This window comes from Scyliorhinus torazame, chromosome 22 (genome assembly GCF_047496885.1).
Source record: "Scyliorhinus torazame isolate Kashiwa2021f chromosome 22, sScyTor2.1, whole genome shotgun sequence".
Classification (NCBI taxonomy): domain Eukaryota; kingdom Metazoa; phylum Chordata; class Chondrichthyes; order Carcharhiniformes; family Scyliorhinidae; genus Scyliorhinus; species Scyliorhinus torazame.
Window position 1 is genome coordinate 111,684,306 of NC_092728.1, and position 18,966 is coordinate 111,703,271.

The 18,966-nt window shown below is 59.0% G+C and overlaps 1 protein-coding gene across 3 annotated transcripts in view; it reads left to right on the forward strand.

Annotated features, from left to right (window-relative positions):
* Positions 1 to 18,966, forward strand: part of LOC140399367 (bromodomain-containing protein 3-like) — a 92,364-nt gene that overhangs the window by 63,250 nt on the left and 10,148 nt on the right. For 2 of the 3 annotated variants that reach the window (XM_072488943.1, XM_072488944.1), the window contains exon 10: positions 13,040 to 13,332. In XM_072488943.1, the coding sequence (XP_072345044.1) occupies positions 13,040 to 13,332 (293 nt within the window). The remainder of the gene's footprint in view (positions 1 to 13,039; positions 13,333 to 18,966) is intronic. The other variant, XM_072488946.1, reaches the window with a different exon arrangement.

Consider the following 18,966-nt stretch of genomic DNA (forward strand, 5'->3'; position numbering starts at 1 on the left):
CCGGAAGTCCCTCAAACCGCAAACTTACCAGCATACTTTCAGATCTATGGCTGTGCCAAGCAGAACACGGCAGTTCCAAAGGGGGTACCATTCCCCAATGGTCCTTGTTACTTCAAATTGAATGACCTAACCCTTGTTCTATGTCATTTAGAGCCTTGTGTCCAGTTCTAGTCTCTATACTTTAGAAAAGATGTGAGGGTCATTGAGGGAGGGCAGTGGAAATTTACCAGGATGGATCCTCGGATGAGGGAATTTAGTTACAATGTTAGAATGGAGAAGCTCACTTATTCTCCTCGGAGAAAAAAAAAAGAGCTTGAGGGAAAGTTTGATAGAGGTGTACAAAATTATGACAGGTGAATGTAACGTAGATGAAGGAAAGTTTTTCCATTGCCAATGGTGCAAACTGGGTGGGGGGACAGGTTTAGCGTTTTGCACAAGAGTTGGTCAGGGAGTGGATGTGAAGAAGAACATTTTACGTAGTGCGTGGTAGTGAGCTGAGCCCACTGACAATAAGGGAGGGGGTGGAAATGGCGACAATCAATGATTTTGAAAGGCAATTGGATGGACAATAAAATAAACTTGCAGAGTTTCAGGGGTGAAGTGCGGAAATGCGACTAATTGGATTGCTCTACAGAGAATAGCATGTACTTGATGGGCTGTGGCAGTGCAGAAGGAGGCCATTCGGCCAATCGAGTCTGCACCGGCTCTTGGAAAGAGCACCCTACCCAAGGACACCACCTCTACCCTATCCCAATAACCCAGTCACCCCAACCAACACTAAGGGCAATTTTGGACACTAAGGGCAATTTATCATGGCCAATCCACCTAACCTGCACATCTTTGGACTGTGGGAGGAAACCGGAGCACCCGGAGGAAACCCACGCAGACACGGGGAGGATGTGCAGACTCCGCACAGACAGTGACCCAAGCCGGAATCGAACCTGGGACCCTGGAGCTGTTTAGCAATTGTGCCAACCACTGTGCCACAATGCTACCGTGCTGTCCCAATGATTGCACCATAATGAGTGAGAAGATGAAGGGGAGATTTAATACAGATGTTCAAAATCATGACAACTCACTTACTCTGTACCGTATGTGCTTGACCAGTAAATCCATCCTTAACAGAGTAACTTTCCATCCCTCCAAATGTCCTCAGTGAACTCCACATTCTCCCTCGGCCCAGCCACCTCCCCTCGGCCCCGCCGTCTCCCCTCGGCCCCGCCGTCTCCCCTCGGCCCCGCCGCCGCCTCCCCTCGGCCCCGCCACCTCCCCTCGGCCCCGCCGCCGCCTCCCCTCGGCCCCGCCACCTCCCCTCGGCCCCGCCACCTCCCCTCGGCCCCGCCGCCTCCCCTCGGCCCCGCCGCCTCCCCTCGGCCCTGCCGCCGTCTCCCCTGGGCCCCGCCGTCTCCCCTGGGCCCCGCCGTCTCCCCTGGGCCCCGCCGTCTCCCCTGGGCCCCGCCGCCTCCCCTCGGCCCCGCCGCCTCCCCTCGGCCCCGCCGCCTCCCCTCGGCCCCGCCGCCTCCCCTCGGCCCCGCCACCTCTCCTCGGCCCCGCCGCCGCCTCCCCTCGGCCCCGCCGCCTCCCCTCGGCCCCGCCGCCGCCTCCCCTCGGCCCCGCCGCCTCCCCTCGGCCCCGCCGCCGCCTCCCCTCGGCCCCGCCGCCGCCTCCCCTCGGCCCCGCCGCCGCCTCCCCTCGGCCCCGCCGCCTCCCCTCGGCCCTGCCGCCTCCCCTCGGCCCCGCCGCCTCCCCTCGGCCCCGCCGCCGCCTCCCCTCGGCCCCGCCGCCGCCTCCCCTCGGCCCCGCCGCCTCCCCTCGGCCCCGCCGCCACCTCCCCTCGGCCCCGCCGCCTCCCCTCGGCCCCGCCGCCTCCCCTCGGCCTTGCCGCCGCCTCCCCTCGGCCCCGCCGCCGACTCTCGGCCCCGCCGCCGCCTCCCCTCGGCCCCGCCGCCGCCTCCCCTCGGCCCCGCCGCCTCCCCTCGGCCCCGCCGCCGCCTCCCCTCGGCCCCGCCGCCGCCTCCCCTCGGCCCCGCCGCCTCCCCTCGGCCCCGCCGTCTCCCCTCGGCCCCGCCGCCTCCCCTCGGCCCCGCCGCCTCCCCTCGGCCCCGCCGCCTCCCCTCGGCCTTGCCGCTGCCTCCCCTCGGCCCCGCCACCTCCCCTCGGCCCCGCCGCCTCCCCTCGGCCCCGCCGCCTCCCCTCGGCCCCGCCGCCGCCTCCCCTCGGCCCCGCCGCCTCCCCTCGGCCCCGCCGCCGCCTCCCCTCGGCCCCGCCGCCTCCCCTCGGCCCCGCCGCCTCCCCTCGGCCCCGCCGCCACCTCCCCTCGGCCCCGCCGCCTCCCCTCGGCCCCGCCGCCTCCCCTCGGCCCCGCCGCCTCCCCTCGGCCCCGCCACCTCCCCTCGGCCCCGCCGCCTCCCCTCGGCCCCGCCACCGACTCTCGGCCCCGCCGCCTCCCCTCGGCCCCGCCGCCGCCTCCCCTCGGCCCCGCCACCTCCCCTCGGCCCCGCCACCTCCCCTCGGCCCCGCCACCTCCCCTCGGCCCCGCCGCCGCCTCCCCTCGGCCCCGCCGCCTCCCCTCGGCCCCGCCGCCTCCCCTCGGCCCCGCCACCTCCCCTCGGCCCCGCCACCTCCCCTCGGCCCCGCCACCTCCCCTCGGCCCCGCCGCCTCCCCTCGGCCCCGCCACCGCCTCCCCTCGGCCCCGCCACCTCCCCTCGGCCCCGCCGCCACCTCCCCTCGGCCCCGCCGCCGCCTCCCCTCGGCCCCGCCGCCGCCTCCCCTCGGCCCCGCCACCGCCTCCCCTCGGCCCCGCCACCGCCTCCCCTCGGCCCCGCCACCTCCCCTCGGCCCCGCCGCCTCCCCTCGGCCCCGCCGCCTCCCCTCGGCCCAGCCGCCTCCCCTCGGCCCCGCCGTCGCCCCTCGGCCCCGCCACCTCCCCTCGGCCCCGCCCCCTCCCCTCGGCCCCGCCGCCTCCCCTCGGCCCCGCCGCCGCCTCCCCCCGGCCCCGCCGCCGCCTCCCCCCGGCCCCGCCGCCGCCTCCCCTCGGCCCCGCCGCCGCCTCCCCTCGGCCCCGCCGCCGCCTCCCCTCGGCCCCGCCGCCGCCTCCCCTCGGCCCCGCCGCCGCCTCCCCTCGGCCCCGCCACCTCCCCTCGGCCCCGCCGCCTCCCCTCGGCCCCGCCGCCTCCCCTCGGCCCCGCCGCCTCCCCTCGGCCCCGCCACCTCCCCTCGGCCCCGCCGCCTCCCCTCGGCCCCGCCGCCTCCCCTCGGCCCCGCCGCCGCCTCCCCTCGGCCCCGCCACCTCCCCTCGGCCCCGCCGCCTCCCCTCGGCCCCGCCGCCTCCCCTCGGCCCCGCCGCCTCCCCTCGGCCCCGCCGCCTCCCCTCGGCCCCGCCGCCGCCTCCCCTCGGCCCCGCCGCCGCCTCCCCTCGGCCCCGCCGTCTCCCCTCGGCCCCGCCGTCTCCCCTCGGCCCCGCCACCTCCCCTCGGCCCCGCCGCCTCCCCTCGGCCCCGCCGCCTCCCCTCGGCCCCGCCACCTCCCCTCGGCCCCGCCGTCTCCCCTCGGCCCCGCCACCTCCCCTCGGCCCCGCCGCCTTCCCCTGACCCCGCCGCCTTCCCCCGGCCCCGCCGCCTCCTCTCAGCCCCACCGCCTCCCCTCGGCCCCACCGCCTCCCCTCGGCCCCGCCACCTCCCCTCGGCCCCGCCACCTCCCCTCGGCCCCGCCGCCTCCCCTCGGCCCCGCCGCCTCCCCTCGGCCCCGCCGCCTCCCCTCGGCCCCGCCGCCTCCCCTCGGCCCCGCCGCCGCCTCCCCTCGGCCCCGCCGCCGCCTCCCCTCGGCCCCGCCGCCGCCTCCCCTCGGCCCCGCCGCCTCCCCTCGGCCCCGCCGCCACCTCCCCTCGGCCCCGCCGCCACCTCCCCTCGGCCCCGCCGCCTCCCCTCGGCCCCGCCGCCACCTCCCCTCGGCCCCGCCGCCACCTCCCCTCGGCCCCGCCGCCACCTCCCCTCGGCCCCGCCGCCTCCCCTCGGCCCCGCCACCTTCCCCCGGCCCCGCCACCTTCCCCCGGCCCCGCCACCGCCTCACCTCGGCCCCGCCACCTCCCCTCGGCCCCGCCGCCTTCCCCCGGCCCCGCCACCTTCCCCCGGCCCCGCCGCCTCCTCTCAGCCCCGCCGCCTCCCCTCGGCCCCGCCACCACCTCCCCTCCGCCCCGCCGCCTCCCCTCGGCCCCGCCGCCACCTCCCCTCGGCCCCGCCGCCTCCCCTCGGCCCCGCCACCTTCCCCCGGCCCCGCCACCTTCCCCCGGCCCCGCCGCCTCCTCTCAGCCCCGCCGCCTCCCCTCGGCCCCGCCGCCTCCCCTCAACTCCAGGAATTGCTGCTGCACAGGAGGTGGCCATTTGGTCCATTTTGCCTGCACCAACTCTCCAAACGAACAATTCTCCTCATTCCATTCTCCCACGCTCTCTCTCGCTCTCCCACGCTCTGAAGATTCCTCCCTCCGTTTCAGATAACTGTCTAATTCACTTTTCAGTGCTTCAGTGGAACCAGCCTCCACCACTCCATCAGGCTGAGCATTCCAGACTCTTAACCATTTTCTGCATGAAAAAGGTTTCCCTCTCATCACTATTGAACTTTTACTAATTCCTTTAAATCGATGTTCTCTCATTCCATTCACAAGGTGCAATGTTATGTTCCCTTTCTGCTCTGTCAAACCTCCTCGTGATCTTGAATACCTCTATTAAACCTCCTCTCAGCTTTCCTTTCTCTCAGGAAAATGGTCCAATCTATCTTCATAACCGGGCGGCACGGTGGTTAGCACTGCTGCCTCACAGCGCCAGGGACCCGGGTTAGCTCTGCTACCTCACAGCGCCCGGGACCCGGGTTAGCACTGCTGCCTCACAGCGCCAGGGACCCGGGTTAGCTCTGCTACCTCACAGCGCCCGGGACCCGGGTTAGCACTGCTACCTCACAGCGCCCAGGACCCGGGTTAACACTGCTGCCTCACAGCGCCAGGGACCCGGGTTAGCACTGCTGCCTCACAGTGCCAGGTACCCGGGTTAACACTGCTGTCTCACAGTACCAGGGACCCGGGTTAACACTGCTGCCTCACAGTGCCAGGGACCCAGGTTAACACTGCTGTCTCACAGTGCCAGGGACCCGGGTTAGCACTGCTGTCTCACAGTGCCAGGGACCCGGGTTAACACTGCTGTCTCACAGTGCCAGGGACCCGGGACCCGGGTTAACACTGCTGCCTCACAGCGCCAGCGACCTGGGTTAAAACTGCTGTCTCACAGTGCCAGGGATCCGGGTTAACACTGCTGCCTCACAGTGCCAGAGACCCGGGTTAGCACTGCTGTCTCACAGTGCCAGGGACCCGGGATAACATTGCTGCCTCACAGTGCCAGGGACCTGGGTTAACACTGCTGCCTCACAGTGCCAGAGACCCGGGTTACCACTGCTGCCTCAGCACCAGTGACCCGGGTTAACACTGCTGCCTCACAGCGCCAGCGACCCGGGCTAACACTGCTGCCTCAGAGCCCCAGAGTCCCGGGTTATCACTGCTGCCTCACAGCCCCAGGGCCCTGGGTTTGATTCCAACCTCGGGTGACTGACTGTGTGGTGTCTGCACGTTTTCTCCCTGTGTCTGCGTGGGTTTCCTCCGGGTGCTCCAGTTTCCTCCCACAGTCCAAAGATGTGCAGGTTAGGTGGATTGGCCGTGCTTAGTGTCCAAAAGGTTAAATGGGGTTACTGGGTTCAGGTGGGAGCCTGAGTCTAGGGAAGGTGGCCTTTCAGAGCATCAGTGCAGACTAGATGGGCTGAATGGCCTCCTTCTGCATTGCAGGGATTCTGTGACTGGAGTTTCTCATCCCAGGAACCATTCTCATGAATCTTTAATGACTTCGCATCTTTCAGGTCCAGAACTGGACTCAGTACTCCAGCTGGGATCCAACTAGTGACTTATTAAAGTTCAATCTAACCACCTTACTCTTGTACTCCACTCGACTACTATTAAAACCCAGGATACTGTATGCTGTATTAACCTGTCCTGTTTAATTACTTAGGCACATCTGCACCCAGGTCCCGCTATTCCTGCATCCCCGAGTTGCATCGCCTGTTTTATACTGACTCCCCATGTTCTTTCTATGAACATGAATCACTTCACATTTCTCTGTTTTGAACTTCATTTGCCACTAATCTGCCCACCTACAAATTCATCGCTCTGCTTTTGAAGAATTCCACGATTCTCCTCACAGGTCACACTGCTTCCGGGTTTTGTATCATCTTTCCAGCCACGCAATCATCTGTCTGCTCTTCAAATTTCAGTATTTAATTGCCCCTTGTTCTGGGAGTAATCTGGAGATTTAAGGTCCTGCTTGCTAATTTTCTGGCTGACTCCCGAAATAAAGACTGCAGGACCATATCTCTCTTTTTTAGCATTATCACTCTGTTACTGATGTCTGGGTGGGTTGTTCAAATATCCGTGGACTCTATTTTTGTCGCGTCTGCCATACACTTTATCGTGCGGTGTGTTTAGCCACAGTTTGCTTGTTAATTCACAATTGCCTCACTCATCCCCTGGATGTTGGTGTATAAGCTAGACAGTATAAATTGTTTCATCTGTCTGACGCCACCGTCACCGTCTTCTCCACATCCCTCGGTCCTGCTGTCTTAGATCCATAGAATTCCTGCAGTGCATAAGGAGGCCATTTGTCCTAATGGGCTTGCACTGACCCTCTGAAAGAGCATCCTATCAAGATCCACTCCCCCACACCTAGGTCAAACCCTATCTAACAGCACGTCTTTGGACTGTGGGAGGAAACCGGAGCATCCAGAGGAAAGCCACGCAGACACGGGAAGAAAGTACAAACTCCGTACAGGCAGTCACTCACCCAAAGCTGGAATTGAACCCGGGTTCCTGATGTTGTGCTAAATACTGTGCCGCCCTTCTTCCCAGATCCCTGTCCTCGCTACCTTCCCCACATACATCTCCCCGCTACCTTCCCCACATTTCTCTCCCCGCTACCTTCCCCACATCCCTCTCCTCGCCACCTTCCCCACATCCCTCTCTCCACTACCTTCCCCACATCCCCCTCCTCGCTACCTTCCCCACATCCCTCTCCTCGCTACCTTCCCCACATCCCTCTCCCCGCTACCTTCCCCACATCCCTCTCCCCGCTACCTTCCCCATATCCCTCTCCCCGCTTCCTTCCCCACATCCCTCTCCTCGCTACCTTCCCCACATCCCTCTCCCCGCTACCTTCCCCACATTTCTCTCCCCGCTACCTTCCCCACATCCCTCTCCTCGCTACCTTCCCCACATCCCTCTCCCTGCTACCTTCCCCACATCCCTCTCCTCGCTACCTTCCCCACATTTCTCTCTCCGCTACCTTCCCCACATCCATCTCCTCGCTACCTTCCCCATATCCCTCTCCCCGCTACCTTCCCCACGTCCCTCTCTCCGCTATCTTCCCCACATCCCTCTCCTCGCTACCTTCCCCACATCCCTCTCCTCGCTACCTTCCCCACATCCCTCTCCTCGCTACCTTCCCCACATCCCTCTCCCCGCTACCTTCCCCACATTTCTCTCCTCGCTACCTTCCCCACATCCCTCTCCTCGCTACCTTCCCCACATCCCTCTCCTCGCTACCTTCCCCACATCCGTCTCCCCGCTACCTTCTCCACATCCCTCTCCCTGCTACCTTCCCCACATCCCTCTCCTCGCCGCTACCTTCCCCACATCCCTCTCCTCGCTACCTTCCCCACATCCCTCTCTCCGCTACCTTCCCCACATCCCTTTCTCTGCTACCTTCCCCACATCCCTCTCCTCGCTACCTTCCCCACATCCCCCTCCTCGCTACCTTCCCCACATCCCTCTCCCCGCTACCTTCCCCACACCCCTCTCCTCGCCGCTACCTTCCCCACATCCCTCTCCTCGCCGCTACCTTCCCCACATCCCCCTCCTCGCTACCTTCCCCACATCCCCCTCCTCGCTACCTTCCCCACATCCCTCTCCCCGCTACCTTCCCCACATCCCTCTCCTCGCCGCTACCTTCCCCACATCCCTCTCCTCGCCGCTACCTTCCCCACATCCCCCTCCTCGCTACCTTCCCCACATCCCTCTCCTCGCTACCTTCCCCACATCCCTCTCTCCGCTACCTTCCCCACATCCCTTTCTCTGCTACCTTCCCCACATCCCTCTCCTCGCTACCTTCCCCACATCCCCCTCCTCGCTACCTTCCCCACATCCCTCTCCCCGCTACCTTCCCCACACCCCTCTCCTCGCCGCTACCTTCCCCACATCCCTCTCCTCGCCGCTACCTTCCCCACATCCCCCTCCTCGCTACCTTCCCCACATCCCCCTCCTCGCTACCTTCCCCACATCCCTCTCCCCGCTACCTTCCCCACATCCCTCTCCTCGCCGCTACCTTCCCCACATCCCTCTCCTCGCCGCTACCTTCCCCACATCCCCCTCCTCGCTACCTTCCCCACATCCCTCTCTCCGCTACCTTTCCCACGTCCCTCTCCCCGCTACCTTCCCCACATCCCTCTCCCCGCTATCTCCCCCACATCCCTCTCCCCGCTACCTTCCCCACATCCCTCTCCCCGCTACCTTCCCCACATCCCTCTCCTCGCCGCTACCTTCCCCACATCCCTCTCCTCGCTACCTTCCCCACATCCCTCTCTCCGCTACCTTCCCCACATCCCTCTCCCCGCTACGTTCCCCACATCCCTCTCCCCGCTACCTTCCCCACATCCCTCTCCTCGCCGCTACCTTCCCCACATCCCTCTCCCTGCTACCTTCCCCACACCCCTCTCCTCGCTACCTTCCCCACATCCCTCTCCCCGCTACCTTCCCCACATCCCTCTCCTCACCGCTACCTTCCCCACATCCCTCTCCTCGCTACCTTCCCCACATCCCTCTCTCCGCTACCTTCCCCACATCCCTCTCCCCGCTACCTTCCCCACATCCCTCTCCCCGCTACCTTCCCCACATCCCTCTCCCCGCTACCTTCCCCACATCCCTCTCCCCGCTACCTTCCCCACATCCCTCTCCCCGCTACCTTCCCCACATCCCTCTCTCCGCTACCTTCCCAACATCCCTCTCCCCGCTACCTTCCCCACATCCCTCTCCCCGCTACCTTCCCCACATCCCTCTCCCCGCTACCTTCCCCACATCCCTCTCCTCGCCGCTACCTTCCCCACATCCCTCTCTCCGCTACCTTCCCCACATCCCTCTCTCCGCTACCTTCCCCACATCCCTCTCCCCGCTACCTCCCCCACATCCCTCTCCCTGCTACCTTCCCCACATCCCTCTCCTCGCTACCTTCCCCACATCCCTCTCCTCGCTACCTTCCCCACATCCCTCTCCTCGCTACCTTCCCTACACCCCCCTCCTCGCTACCTTCCCCACGTCCCTCTCCTCGCTACCTTCCCCACATCCCTCTCCCCGCTACCTTCCCCACATCCCTCTCCTCGCTACCTTCCCCACATCCCTCTCCCCGCTACCTTCCCCACATCCCTCTCCCCGCTTCCTTCCCCACATCCCCCTCCTCGCTACCTTCCCCACATCCCTCTCCCCGCTACCTTCCCCACATCCCTCTCCCCGCTACCTTCACCACATCCCTCTCCCTGCTACCTTCCCCACATTTCTCTCCCCGCTACCTTCCCCACATCCCTCTCCCCGCTACCTTCCCCACATCCCTCTCCTCGCTACCTTCCCCACATCCCTCTCCCCGCTACCTTCCCCACATCCCCCTCCTCGCCGCTACCTTCCCCACATCCCTCTCCCCGCTACCTTCCCCACATCCCTCTCCTCGCTACCTTCCCCACATCCCTCTCCTCGCTACCTTCCCCACATCCCTCTCCCCGCTACCTTCCCCACATCCCTCTCCTCGCTACCTTCCCCACATCCCTCTCCCCGCTACCTTCCCCACATCCCCCTCCTCGCCGCTACCTTCCCCACATCCCTCTCCCCGCTACCTTCCCCACATCCCTCTCCCCGCTACCTTCCCCACATCCCTCTCCTCGCTACCTTCCCCACATCCCTCTCCCCGCTACCTTCCCCACATCCCCCTCCTCGCCGCTACCTTCCCCACATCCCTCTCCCCGCTACCTTCCCCACATCCCTCTCCCCGCTACCTTCCCCACATCCCTCTCCTCGCTACCTTCCCCACATCCCTCTCCCCGCTACCTTCCCCACATCCCCCTCCTCGCCGCTACCTTCCCCACATCCCTCTCCCCGCTACCTTCCCCACATCCCTCTCCTCGCTACCTTCTCCACATCCCTCTCCCCGCTACCTTCCCCACATCCCTCTCCCCGCTACCTTCCCCACATCCCTCTCCTCGCTACCTTCCCCACATCCCTCTCCCCGCTACCTTCCCCACATCCCTCTCCCCGCTACCTTCCCCACATCCCTCTCCCCGCTACCTTCCCCACATCCCTCTCCTCGCTACCTTCCCCACATCCCTCTCCCTGCTACCTTCCCCACATCCCTCTCCCCGCTACCTTCCCCACATCCCTCTCCCCGCTACCTTCCCCACATCCCTCTCCTCGCTACCTTCCCCACATCCCTCTCCCTGCTACCTTCCCCACATCCCTCTCCCCGCTACCTTCCCCACATCCCTCTCCTCGCTACCTTCCCCACATCCCTCTCCTCGCTACCTTCCCCACATCCCTCTCCCTGCTACCTTCCCCACATCACTCTCCCCGCTACCTTCCCCACATCCCTCTCCCCGCTACCTTCCCCACATCCCTCTCCTCGCTACCTTCCCCACATCCCTCTCCCTGCTACCTTCCCCACATCCCTCTCCCCGCTACCTTCCCCACATCCCTCTCCTCGCTACCTTCCCCACATCCCTCTCCCCGCTACCTTCCCCACATCCCTCTCCTCGCTACCTTCCCCACATCCCTCTCCCCGCTACCTTCCCCACATCCCCCTCCTCGCCGCTACCTTCCCCACATCCCTCTCCCCGCTACCTTCCCCACATCCCTCTCCTCGCTACCTTCCCCACATCCCTCTCCCCGCTACCTTCCCCACATCCCTCTCCCCGCTACCTTCCCCACATCCCTCTCCCTGCTACCTTCCCCACATCCCTCTCCTCGCTACCTTCCCCACATCCCTCTCCCCGCTACCTTCCCCACATCCCTCTCCTCGCTACCTTCCCCACATCCCTCTCCCCGCTACCTTCCCCACATCCCTCTCCCTGCTACCTTCCCCACATCCCTCTCCCCGCTACCTTCCCCACATCCCTCTCCCCGCTACCTTCCCCACATCCCTCTCCCCGCTACCTTCCCCACATCCCTCTCCCCGCTACCTTCCCCACATCCCTCTCCTCGCCGCTACCTTCCCCACATCCCTCTCCTCGCTACCTTCCCCACATCCCTCTCCCCGCTACCTTCCCCACATCCCTCTCCTCGCTACCTTCCCCACATCCCTCTCCCTGCTACCTTCCCCACATCCCTCTCCCCGCTACCTTCCCCACATTTCTCTCCCCGCTACCTTCCCCACATTTCTCTCCCCGCTACCTTCCCCACATCCCTCTCCTCGCTACCTTCCCCACATCCCTCTCCCCGCTACCTTCCCCACATCCCTCTCCTCGCCGCTACCTTCCCCACATCCCTCTCCCCGCTACCTTCCCCACATCCCTCTCCCCGCTACCTTCCCCACATCCCTCTCCTCGCCGCTACCTTCCCCACATCCCTCTCCTCGCTACCTTCCCCACATCCCTCTCCCCGCTACCTTCCCCACATCCCTCTCCCTGCTACCTTCCCCACATCCCTCTCCTCGCTACCTTCCCCACATCCCTCTCCCCGCTACCTTCCCCACATCCCTCTCCTCGCCGCTACCTTCCCCACATCCCTCTCCCCGCTACCTTCCCCACATCCCTCTCCCCGCTACCTTCCCCACATCCCTCTCCTCGCCGCTACCTTCCCCACATCCCTCTCCTCGCTACCTTCCCCACATCCCTCTCCCCGCTACCTTCCCCACATCCCTCTCCCTGCTACCTTCCCCACATCCCTCTCCTCGCTACCTTCCCCACATCCCTCTCCCTGCTACCTTCCCCACATCCCTCTCCCCGCTACCTTCCCCACATCCCTCTCCCTGCTACCTTCCCCACATCCCTCTCCCCGCTACCTTCCCCACATCCCTCTCCCTGCTACCTTCCCCACATCCCTCTCCCCGCTACCTTCCCCACATCCCTCTCCCCGCTACCTTCCCCACATCCCTCTCCCCGCTACCTTCCCCACATCCCCCTCCCCGCTACCTTCCCCACATCCCTCTCCCCGCTACCTTCCCCACATCCCCCTCCTCGCTACCTTCCCCACATCCCTCTCCCTGCTACCTTGTCGTTGTCCTCAACTTTTTCTGTCACTTGAAACACGTCAAATTGGGCGGCACGGTGGCGCAGTGGTTAGCACTGCTACCTCACAGCGCCGATGACCCGGGTTCGATCCCGGCCCCGAGTCATTGTCCCCTGGCGTTTGCACATGCTCCCAGTGTCTGCGTGGGGCTCACCCCCGAAACCGAAAGATGTGCAGGGGGAGTGGATTGGCCCCGCTAAATTGCCCCTTTGAGTGGGGAAAAAATGATTTGTATTCTCTAAGTATACTTTTTTTTTAAACACGTCACATATTCTCCAGATCCCATGTCATCCATCAGCTTTAATATCCTTACCTGGGACCTGAGAACATGGTTCAATTAATCCCTGGAATAATAAATTCTCCAACTTATCTTCTTAGTTTGAATTTGCCAATTTTCATTTTTTGTTCTTTATTCTCCATTCCCTTAACCATCTCCTCAACACCTCTTCCCTTTATTCCCATCCCCTCCACATTCCCCGTGCCTCTTATTGATTCCCCAGCACCCCATGCCCGTCCGTGATCCGCCTGCCACCATCCCGTTCCCCCCCTGGTTTGACTCTTTAACTGTTATGAATGATTTGCAATCTCTGCATCTGCAAGGTAACTTGTTTGGTTCTTTGTAATTGAACATCCTGATTGCACATTCCTTCTTCCTTTGGCCTGGAATATTTTTGTCTTTTGCTTGTGTTCAGACCCCTGAAGAAAGCTGCAAAGCAGGCTGCTTTAGCCGATGATTCTGAGGAGGAAGAGGAAGCTCAGCCAATGTCGTACGATGAGAAACGTCAGCTGAGCCTGGACATCAACAAGCTGCCAGGTGAAAAACTGGGTCGGGTGGTGCACATCATTCAGTCGAGGGAGCCCTCTCTCAGGGACTCCAACCCTGATGAGATTGAAATAGACTTTGAAACGCTGAAGCCCACGACCCTACGGGAGTTGGAACGATACGTCAAGTCTTGTTTACAGAAAAAGCAAAAAAAAACATATAGTAAGTGAAAATATTTGGGTCATGTAATGCCTCACATAGATCATGCATACTGGAGAATCATAACATCACAATGCACATGATGTGTGTTTGGTGCTTGTAATATTGTAAAGGATTACTTGTGTTAAGCTTGTATTATTGCAATGGATTGCATGTTTGGAGCTTGCAATATTGCAATGGATTGTGTGTTTGGAGTTTGTAATATTGCAATGCATTGTGTGTTTGGAGCTTGTAATATTGCAATAAATTGTGTTTGGTGATTGTAATATTTTAATGGGTTGTGTGTTTGGAGCTTGTAATATTGCAATAGATTGTACATTTGGAGCTTGTGATATTGCAATGGATTACATGTTTGGAGCGTGCAATATTGCAATGGATTGTGTGTTTGGAGCTTGTAATATTGCAATGAATTGTGATTTCTGCTTGTAATATTGTAATAGGTTGTGTGTTTGGAGCTTGTATTATTGCAATGGATTTTGTGTTTGGAGCTTGTATTGCAATGGATTGTGTGTTTGGAGCTTGTAATATTGCAATGGGTTGTGTGTTTGGAGCTTGTAATATTGTAATAGAAAAACATAGAACATAGAAAAATACAGCACAGAACAGGCCCTTCAGCCCACGATGTTGTGCCGAACCTTTGTCCTAGATTAATCATAGGTTATCATAGAATTTACAGTGCAGGAGGCCATTCAGCCCTTTGAGTCTGCACCGGCTCTTGGAAAGAGCACCCTACCCAAACTCAACACCTCCACCCAACACTAAGGGCAATTTTGGACACTAAGGGCAATTTATCATGACAAATCCACCTAACCTGCACATCTTTGGACTGTGGGAGGAAACCGGAGCACCCGGAGGAAACCCACGCACACACGGGGAGGATGTGCAGACTCCGCACAGACAGTGACCCAGGCCGGAATCGAACCTGGGACCCTGGAGCTGTGAAGCAATTGTGCTATCCACAATGCTACCGTGCTGCCCTTAAGAACAAATTAATCTACACTATATCATTCTACCGTAATCCATGTACCTATCCAATAGCTGCTCGAAGGTCCCTAATGTTTCCGACTCAACTACTTCGACAGGCAGTGCATTCCATACCTCCACTACTCTATGGGTAAAGAACCTACCTCTGACATCCCCCCTATATCTTCCACCATTCACCTTAAATTTATGTCCCCTTGTAATGGTTTGTTCCACCTGGGGAAAAAGTCTCTGACTGTCTACTCTATCTATTCCCCTGATCATCTTATAAACCTCTATCAAGTCGCCCCTCATCCTTCTCCGTTCTAATGAAAAAAGGCCTAGCACCCTCAACCTTTCCTTGTAAGACCTACTCTCCATTCCAGGCAACATCCTGGTAAATCTCCTTTGCACCTTTTCCAAAGCTTCCACATCCTTCCTAAAATGAGGCGACCAGAACTGTACACAGTACTCCAAATGTGGCCTTACCAAAGTTTGTACAGCTGCATCATCACCTCACGGCTCTTAAATTCAATCCCTCTGTTAATAAACGCGAGCACACCTTAGGCCTTCTTCACAACTCTATCCACTTGAGTGGCAACTTTCAAAGATGTATGAACATAGACCCCAAGATCTCTCTGCTCCTCCACATTGCCAAGAACTCTACCGTTAACCCTGTATGCGTTTGGAGCTTGTAATATCGCAATGGATTGGTATGTTTGGAGCTTGTAATATTGACATAGATTGTGGGCGGGATTTCAGTTTCTGAGACTAAATGTTGACCCCAACGGGAAATCCGTGGGCTTTTATGACAGAAACACTAGCGCCGCCCCTGGCCCGATTCCGTTACCGTCGAGGGGCAGCGCCGGCGCCGCGTGGAACACAATCGATTCCAATGGGAAACGGGGCCGGATTGGCCGTGTCCGTGATTGACACTCGGGAGGCTGACAAGCTGCAGCTGCACACACACATTACACACCCCACACACACTCATCCCAGCCAACAAGGTGGCACTGGTTGTGCTGGAGCGCGCCCATACAGCTGATGGGTCGGCTGGGGTCTGGGGGGAGACCTATAAGACCCATGGCACCAGGTTCAAAGTGGGCTGTTAGCGTGTGCGCAGCTGCATGGCTGGCTTGCCGGCTGCGACAATGGTGTTCCGTGCCCGTCCACCCCGAAACCACAGCCCACCTCCTGGCCACCCCACCATCGCCGTTACTCTCCCCAGCCCTGGCAGAAGCCCCCCCGGCCAGCGGCACAACTGTCAGCACATTCTGGCGATGTTGGACACTTTCCCCACCCCCTCTCCCTCAGCAGCCGCCGCTCCGGTTTCATGATTTTTAAAAGCAGAAGTGAACCGCGCCGTCGGGGATCGGCCCATTGGAGGCGGAGAATTGTGGAGTCCCTGCAGAGTACCGGGTTGGGCCCGCTAATGGTTTGCAAATGGTGGCTACCGTACACGCAGAGTGAAACGCGTTGACGCCATTTTCGAGGTGACGGAGAATCACGATTTGGGTCAAATCTGCTCCTGCCACAATTTTGGCGTTGGAGTCCATTCTCCGCCCAACCGATTTTGCCGTCGGCTATTGGAGAATCCCACCCTTTGTGTTTGGAGCTTGTAATACTGCAATGGTTTGTGTGGTTAGAGTTTGTAATATTGCAATGTATTCTGTCTGGAGCTTGTAATATTGCAATGGTTTGTGTGGTTAGAGCTTGTAATATTCCAATGTATTCTGCCTGGAGTTTGTAATATTGCAATGGTTTTGTGTTTGGAGCTTGTAATATTGCAATAGATTGTGCGTTTGGAGCTTGTAATATTTCAAGAGTGTGTTTGGAGCTTGTAATATTGCAATAGATTCTGTGCCTGGAGCTTGTAATGTTGCAGTGGATTGCGTGTTTGAAAGTTGTAACATTGCATTGGACTGTATGTTTGGAGCTTGTAATGTTGCAGTGGAGTGTATTACAACATCTTGGGTGAGTGTGCGGTTAATTCCAGCCCCAGATTTGTAATACAAATGAATTGACCAATAATTCTTCGAAAAATACCGAAAGTCTTTGGCCATTGGCTGTCCAATAATTACAGTCACCAGGTTTGTAAATGCAAGCATAATGACATTTATTTAGAACAAAAACTACAATGGAATATGCAGCAAATACAACTGGTTAACTATCATGTAATTCCTAATTCCCTCCACTTTACCTTTCCCCCACCCTCGACACACACATAGGACAAACAATATAGGGTGAAGGAAAGGGCTAAAAATAATAGGTAAAAGGAAAAAGGGTCTTTGTTTTAGATGATGATTTCTAGCACGCCTTCCTTTACAATAAGCTTGCAGGTTAAAGTCTCTGTTTGCAGCCTGTATTGGTCTCCCCTATAGATTCATTCATTCATTCAGGTTCTCTGCAGCTTCAGAACCATAGCAGTTATGCAGCATTCCTGGAGAAAACATGGAAAGAGAGAGAGAGTGAACAGGTCCTTGTCTATGTGTGTCTCGGACTCAACTGCTCCCTGAGGTCTCTGAGAATCACCACCTGTTACCAGCCTTTTCACCAAGTCAGTGGCCAATCAATCAAACTGAGTCCCATCCTGTCTCTCTGTCGTGCCGAAAAGTCTGAGGTTTCCTGTTCAAAACTAGTGGTGTTCTCTCCTATAACTTCTGAATGTCTCACTCTTCTCTGCTGCTTGACTCAAGGACACATATCCACTAATCGTCCATGGATCAAAATGATAGCGGCAAAATGAAAGAAAGGGAAATTAAGGGAATGCACAGGAAGGTCCCTGACACTTGTGTGTTTGAGGGCAGCACGGTGGCGCAGTGGTAGCACTGCTGCCTCATCGTGCTGAGGACCCAGGTTCAATCCTGACCCCCTCATCACTGTCCGTGTGGGGTTTGCACATTCGCCATGTGTCTGCGTGGGTCTCACCCCCACAACCCAAAAAGTTGTGCAGGGTACGTGGATTGGCCATGCTAAATTACCCCTTAATTGGCAAAAAAAAGAAATGGCTACTCTAAATTTATTTTTTAAAAAACAATTGTGCGTTTGAAAGTTATAATACTGCAATGGATTGCATGTTTGGAGCTTGTAATATTGCAGAGCAGCTCTATCAAACATTAACGATGAGGCCGGGACCACCTTCTCAAGGGCAACGAGTGACGGGTAAAAAGCTTTGGCCTTGCCAGTGACACCAACATCCCAAGAATGAATGGAAAAAAGACAATTATGCAATTGTTTTGTCTTTAATTGTCCTGGCAACACAAAGAGAATGAAGAAAAGTACAGCACGGAAACAGGCCATTCGGCCCTCCAAACATGTGCCGATCATGCTGCCTGTCAAAACTAAAACCTGCGCTTCCGGGGTCCGTATCCCTCTATTCCCATCCTATTCATGTGTTTGTCAAGACGCCCCTTAAACGTCACTATCGTACCTGCTTCCACCACCTCCTCCGGCAGCGAGTTCCACGCAATCACCAGCCTCTGTGTAAAAACAACCTCCCTCGCTCCATGTCACAGAATTTACAGTGCAGAAGGAGGCCATTGGGCCCATCAGGCCTGAACTGGCCCTTGGAAAGTGCACCCCACTTAAGCTAAGCCCACTATTGCAACCTATCCCAGTAACCCCACCTAACCTTTTGGACACCAAGGGCAATTTAGCATGGCCAATCCACCTAACCTGCACATCTTTGGACTGTGGGAGGGAACCGGAGCACCCGGAGGAAACCCACGCAGACACGGGGAGAACGTGCAGACTCCAGACAGACAGTGACCCAAGCTGGTAATCGATCCTGGGACCCTGGAGCTATGAAGAAACTGCTAACCACTATGCTACCGTGCTGCCCCCCTTAAACCGATTTCCCCTAGTAATTGACTTTTCCACTCTGTCCATGCCACTTATAATTTTGTAGACTTCTATCAGATCGCCCCTCAATCTCCGTCGTTCCAGTGAAAACAAACAAGAGTTTATCCACCTTTCCACATGGCCAATGCCCTCCACACCAGTCAACATCCTGGTCAACCTGTTCTGTACCCTGTCCAAAGCCGACACATCCTACTGCTAGTGTGGCGACCAGAATTAAACACAGTAACACCATTTGGAATTCAGTAGCCTTGTGATACCGGTGGAGATTCATTTAATACTTTTTTATAAATTTAAAGTACCCAATTAATTTTTTCCAATTAAGGGGCAATTTAGCGTGGCCAATCCACCTACCCTGCACATCTTTGGGTTGTGGAGACGAAACCCACACAAACACGGGGAGAATGTGCAATCTCCACACGGACACTAAGCCAGAGCTGAGATCGAACCTGAGACCTCCGCCGTGAGGCAGCAGTGCTAACCACTGCGCCACCGTGCTGCCCGAGAGATTAATTTACTGTGTCACCTTTGTCTTTCACCTACTTGGCAGTTCTCTGCGGTTTTACATGTGTGTAATGTTGTGTTGCTCTGTGAGCTGTGTCGTGGACCTGTTCACCGTTGCGTCTCGATCTGCTGGTAATCTTATTTTTCTCATCAAAGGTCATTATCTTTGTTTCAATCGCAAACTTGCAGACACTTTGTCCGCCATGTTCAGTGATAGAGATGGTGAAGCGCAGCAGCCCCAACATCGATCCCAGTGGGATTCCAGTAGTAACCCGCCCCCATTACCAGGTATACAACGTGAACCAGGGGACCGAC